This window comes from Gavialis gangeticus, unplaced genomic scaffold (assembly GCF_001723915.1).
Source record: "Gavialis gangeticus isolate Ggan-Ray unplaced genomic scaffold, GavGan_comp1, whole genome shotgun sequence".
In the NCBI taxonomy this organism is placed as follows: Eukaryota; Metazoa; Chordata; order Crocodylia; family Gavialidae; genus Gavialis; species Gavialis gangeticus.
Window position 1 is genome coordinate 32046056 of NW_017729001.1, and position 753 is coordinate 32046808.

General features: G+C 73.7%; 1 protein-coding gene across 1 annotated transcript in view; it reads right to left on the minus strand.

Moving 5' to 3' along the window:
- ORAI1 (ORAI calcium release-activated calcium modulator 1) overlaps positions 1-254 on the minus strand; it is a 21196-nt gene extending 20942 nt beyond the window's left edge. The window contains exon 1 of the mRNA XM_019507292.1: positions 23-254. Within this exon, the coding sequence (XP_019362837.1) occupies positions 23-136 (114 nt within the window). The 5' untranslated portion in view covers positions 137-254. The remainder of the gene's footprint in view (positions 1-22) is intronic.
- Positions 255-753: the final 499 nt, after the last annotated feature.

Genomic DNA, 753 nt, shown 5'->3' on the forward strand with positions numbered 1-753 from the left:
GGGGGGGGGGGGGGCCGCTCACCATGGCGAAGCCCGAGAGCAGCGCGGAGGTGCGGCTGGACGCCTTGAGCTTGGCCCGGCTGAGGTAGAGCTTCCGCCAGGACAGCGCCTGCATCGAGTGCTCGTTCAGGCTCATGGGCCCTCCGGCAGTGCCGGCTGCACCGGCCGGACTCGGGGCAGCGGCAACGGCGACGATAACAGCTACCGCGTCATGGCGGCGCCCGGCCCGGCTCTTCTGGCAGCCGGGAGGCCCCGCCCCGCGCATGCGCACCCGCAGCCCTTGCCCCGCCCCCCGGGCTGTGCTGAGGCGGCTCGGCCGTGTCCCCTCCCTCCGCGGTGTGAGGGCTAGTCTCCTCGGGCACGGCGTCTCAGTGGTCCACGTCCCCAGCACCGGGCCCTGTGCTGAGGCGGGCTGCGTTGGCGAGGCGGAGGGGTGCGCCCCCTGAGGGAAGCGCCACCGGCGCTCGCCGCCCCCCGCGCTGCCGACAGCGTTGGCAGTCACGGCACTGGTCACTGCTGGACGCTGCCCATGCTGCTGGCAGTGTCTGCTGGTGGTCGCTGCCAGCACACCGCCGCCACCGCCTGCGGGAGCTCCCTGCTCCCCGCCACCACATCCCCACCACCGCCAGTGCCTGCAGGCCACCTGCTCCCCACCACACCACCCATACGCCCTCGTCACTGCCACCACCGCAGCAGCCACTTGCGAGAGCTCCCTGCTCGCCACCAACAGCCCCCGCCACTGCAGCCTGTGGG